General features: G+C 55.7%; 1 protein-coding gene across 1 annotated transcript in view; it reads left to right on the forward strand.

Annotated features, from left to right (window-relative positions):
* GPC1 (glypican 1) overlaps positions 1-3,842 on the forward strand; it is a 10,644-nt gene that overhangs the window by 6,384 nt on the left and 418 nt on the right. Inside the window, exons 3-5 of the mRNA XM_010147397.1 lie at positions 1,289-1,408; positions 2,074-2,207; positions 3,305-3,480. Of these exons, the coding sequence (XP_010145699.1) occupies positions 1,289-1,408; positions 2,074-2,207; positions 3,305-3,480 (430 nt within the window). The remainder of the gene's footprint in view (positions 1-1,288; positions 1,409-2,073; positions 2,208-3,304; positions 3,481-3,842) is intronic.

The following is a 3,842-nucleotide window of genomic DNA, read 5'->3' on the forward strand; positions in this document are numbered from 1 at the left end:
CAGTGGAACCAAATTGGTAGAACCAAGTTGAAAATGCTCTACATGCAGTTCTCACGGCGGGGCTCTTTGCAGTGAGCAGAGGAGACAGATGAACAAATTGGCTTAGTGCTGGTCATTGGATCCTTCTGGTCAGCGGGACAGTGCACCCCAGGAGGGGCCTTCCTAGGCTGAGTGTCCCTCAGACACAGCAGTGAGACCCACTGTCACCCCAGAGGCGTTGGATTAGGACTTTGCTGATGGCATGAGCTGTGTTAGCAGTGCTCCTGTTGGAGGTTTTGATTCCTCCGCTGTAAGGGGACACTGTGCGAAGTGGAATTTATCCATGGCTGCTGACAGCGCCCTGGTAACCACAGCAAGCTTGGAGCCATCTTTTCAAATCAGATGGCTTGCTTTGCAAAGGCTGGTGTTTCCTGAATCAAACAGTGGAAAGGCCCCCCCTGACCCTTGATACTTCACTAAAATCTGGCTGCTCGAGCACCCCTTCCACCAGCCACAGTGAGGCTCAGTGCCTGAGCACTGGCTGTCTGCAGCGGGGGTGTCATTGCCTGGGCTGGTCATGCAGAGACTGGGAGAAACCGGTGCTTCCAGGGCACCCTTTGTCTCTTCCTAGAGGCAAAGTCTGAGGCTTTGCACCTTCAAAGTGCTTCTGCTCTACTTTGGCTACAAAGTGTGCCTGGGCAGGTAGTTAGGGAGGTACCCAAAGTTAGGAGGTAAATCAGTTCCGCTTCCCGTTTGCCCCTGAAACATCCACCCTGGCAGATCGTGACAGGTTTCCTGCCCTTGCACTGCCCAGGTCGGAAGGGACATCCGTTTGCTGAGTGTGGGTGCCGGCCGCAAGAGTCGGTGGGGTAGTCCACCTCGGTCTGTTGTCCGTATCAGTGAAGCTCACATGCTCTGCCGTCTGCAAGCCACACCACTGCTGTAATGAGCGTGAGCAACTCCCGTCCTGTTCTTCCCAGAGCTGTATTTTTCAAACATAATAGGAACAGATCAAATTTGCTAGAAATAATTTAATATCAACATTGGTGACTCATCCAAAAACATGTGCTGATTTTGTGTTAGTCCTGAACATTTTGCTTAATAGCAATGAGCAAAACGAGTTACAGTGTGCTGAAAACACATCCTGGCACAAGAGTAACCTGACCAGAAACTAAGCCGGAATCTTGGAGATCTTGCAGGAGGAAAGATAAATATATTCAGAAGAAAAAAACCCAAACATAACCGGAGTGCTAATTAATTAAATAAGTAGTATCAAAACATGGGATAGAGCATTTGGTTTGTTTTTCAGGTTTTCCAAGGCTGTGGAAATCCCAAAATCAGCACAAAAGGCTCCAGCAGCGAGGACAAGAAAAGGCGGGGGAAGGTCGCGTTGGAAGCAAAATCCTCTGCGCAAGCCCTGGAGCTGCTGGTGAGTCTGCAGGCAAAGCCCCCTCCCCGCTGTGTGCCTGGGCAGGCATGCTGGCCTTCCCGCTCCCCTGGCAGCCCGACAATGGGCGCTGCGGGTCGGGCAGGTCACCCTGCCAGCTGCCAAGGCGCCTATGCTGAGTCTGAAGGAGATGGGGTCAGTGGATGCTGCTGTGGCCTAAGCACGTGCAGTGTTGGGGTCCAGATTGCTAATACCAATTCCTCAGGGGTTTGCTGCCAAACTTACCTGAAAAGGCTCCTTGCCATCGGTGTCATTCAGCCTCAGGCAGTCCGGCCTGGATGCTGGGGCTAGAGGTCCTCTTCCGTGGAGATTTTGGATTCTGTGGACAGTGAGCTGTGGGATCTGCCATGGTCCCACATTTCAGAGGGTCCTCACGCACAGACACCTGCCTGTCCCACCCTGGCAGAGCCCTGCAGGCTCCCACCAAGGCTGCTCCTCAGCACTGCCCTCACGCCCCGAAGACCATCTCCTCCTGGTTAATCCTAGGGTACCAGAACTGTCCTTAGCACGCGACCTCACCCCTCATCTGCATAAAAACAGACTTGGTGATGGTAAACCAAAAAAAACCAGGCAGAATCCTTGTCCTTTCCAGAGTCCTGTGGCGTCCCCAAGCTCTGCTGACCCTGAGCATCCTCTGGTTTTTACAGGTGTTGGATGCCAAAGGGAATCTGACAGCTCTCAAGACTTACTGGATCACCCTGCCCGGCACCCTGTGCAGCAAAAAAGTAATGGCCAGCTCAGCGGCAGACGACAAGTGTTGGAACGGGATGACCAAGGGCAGGTATGGAGAGGGTCAGGGTGCCAGGATAGCACCGTTCTGGGCTTGGTAAAAGCCCCAGGCTGAGCCGAAAGGTCTGTCCCTGTCCACAGAAATGCTGCATTTCCTGAAAATCCGGTACCTGGGAACATCAAGCCTGTTGTCATTTTGCTGTGTGTTGGAGGGTTAAGCACTGAAACGCAGTCGCCGTGAAATGACCGTGTAGTTTGGTACTAATGAAGCAGTTTCACAATTCCATGAGCATGCAGAAGGGCTGGATTTACCTCACAAACTCCAGGGCTGTTGCCAGGAATTGCGTACACATCTTCCTAGCCATACCTGCTCTGAAATGCTGTTCCTGCCTGAGAGGAGGCACCGGGTGTTATCAAACAGCCAGGGAAACCCTCCCAGCCATGGCTGACAGGTACAGGGTGGCTGTGAGGGCAGGTGGGCAGCTACTGGACGTGCCTCTTTCCGTGCTTCTTTCTGTGGAGCTGCTGGGCTGGGCTCTGTCAGCCCGGAGCTGGCACCTACCGCACTTCCCTATTTCCCGTTGTTGCCAGCAGCTCTGCAGGAGCGGGTGCGCTGGGGCACTGCCGAAGGGAGCAGTGCGGCTCTGCTGGCTGACAGATCCCAGTTAACTGAAGTTTCCCTGAAGGCCTGTCTGGTCGTACCGGGCTGGGGGCATTCTGTTGTCACAGGGTGCCAGTCCCCCCGGGGTTTAACCTGGGCAGGGATGAGGGTGCTCCGCAGCCTCCCATATGGACAGAGTTTTTCCACAGGGGCATGTCACTGTGGCTCCAGCCTGAGAGCACACACCTTTCCTGCAGGAAGCACCCCCAATGGATGGGGATGCTGCAAGGCCACCAGCCACCTCCTGCAAGCAGGGATGGCCTGAGGGCGAGCCCCAGGCTCTGATGGGCCTGACGAAGGCAGCGTGGCTCAGCCACCCCTAGAGCTGGCTGCCTCCAGCAAACACCGGCGTGTGGAGGCTGTTGGACCAGCCAGCACCACCGACCAGCTTCTCGGGAGTTCGAAGAGGATGGATTATCGCTGGTGTCTGTGACGGGAAGAGGTGAGCTTAGCGGGGAGGAGACTAAACCTGTCGCCTTCCTTCACAGTTACCTGCCCGAAGTGATGGGGGACGGCTTAGCTAATCAGATTAACAACCCGGAGGTGGAGGTGGACATCACCAAGCCAGATATGACCATTCGCCAGCAAATCATGCAGCTGAAGATCATGACAAACCGGCTGGGCAACGCAAACATCGGGAACGACGTGGATTTCCAAGACGCAAGTGAGTTTAGCGGAACCAGAGAGGTCCGTGGCAGGCGAGATGGGCTGAGGGGGATCCCACAGCCAGGCCTGAAGGGCAGAGGGGTGGGTTCTGATGTCCTGCCTGCAGGCTCAGGGCTGTTGGAGTGCAGCCAGCTTGCCGTGGGGTGGCTGGAGGCTGTGCTGCTCTCAGTGCCCGGCTGAAACCTGGGGTGGGCTCCCCAGCCCCAGCCCTGCTGATGGGTCCGCTGCTCCTGTCTGCACCGGAGGTTTCTAGCTGCTGCAGCAGCGGGTGGTTGAAGTCGAACGGAGATGAGCCATGGGCTGTCATCCCGCAGTGAGAGGTGCAGAGAGGAGGTGGCTGGGGCAGGCCCGGCAGCCAGG

This window comes from Eurypyga helias, unplaced genomic scaffold, assembly GCF_000690775.1.
Source record: "Eurypyga helias isolate BGI_N326 unplaced genomic scaffold, ASM69077v1 scaffold39162, whole genome shotgun sequence".
NCBI classification, from domain to species: Eukaryota; Metazoa; Chordata; class Aves; order Eurypygiformes; family Eurypygidae; genus Eurypyga; species Eurypyga helias.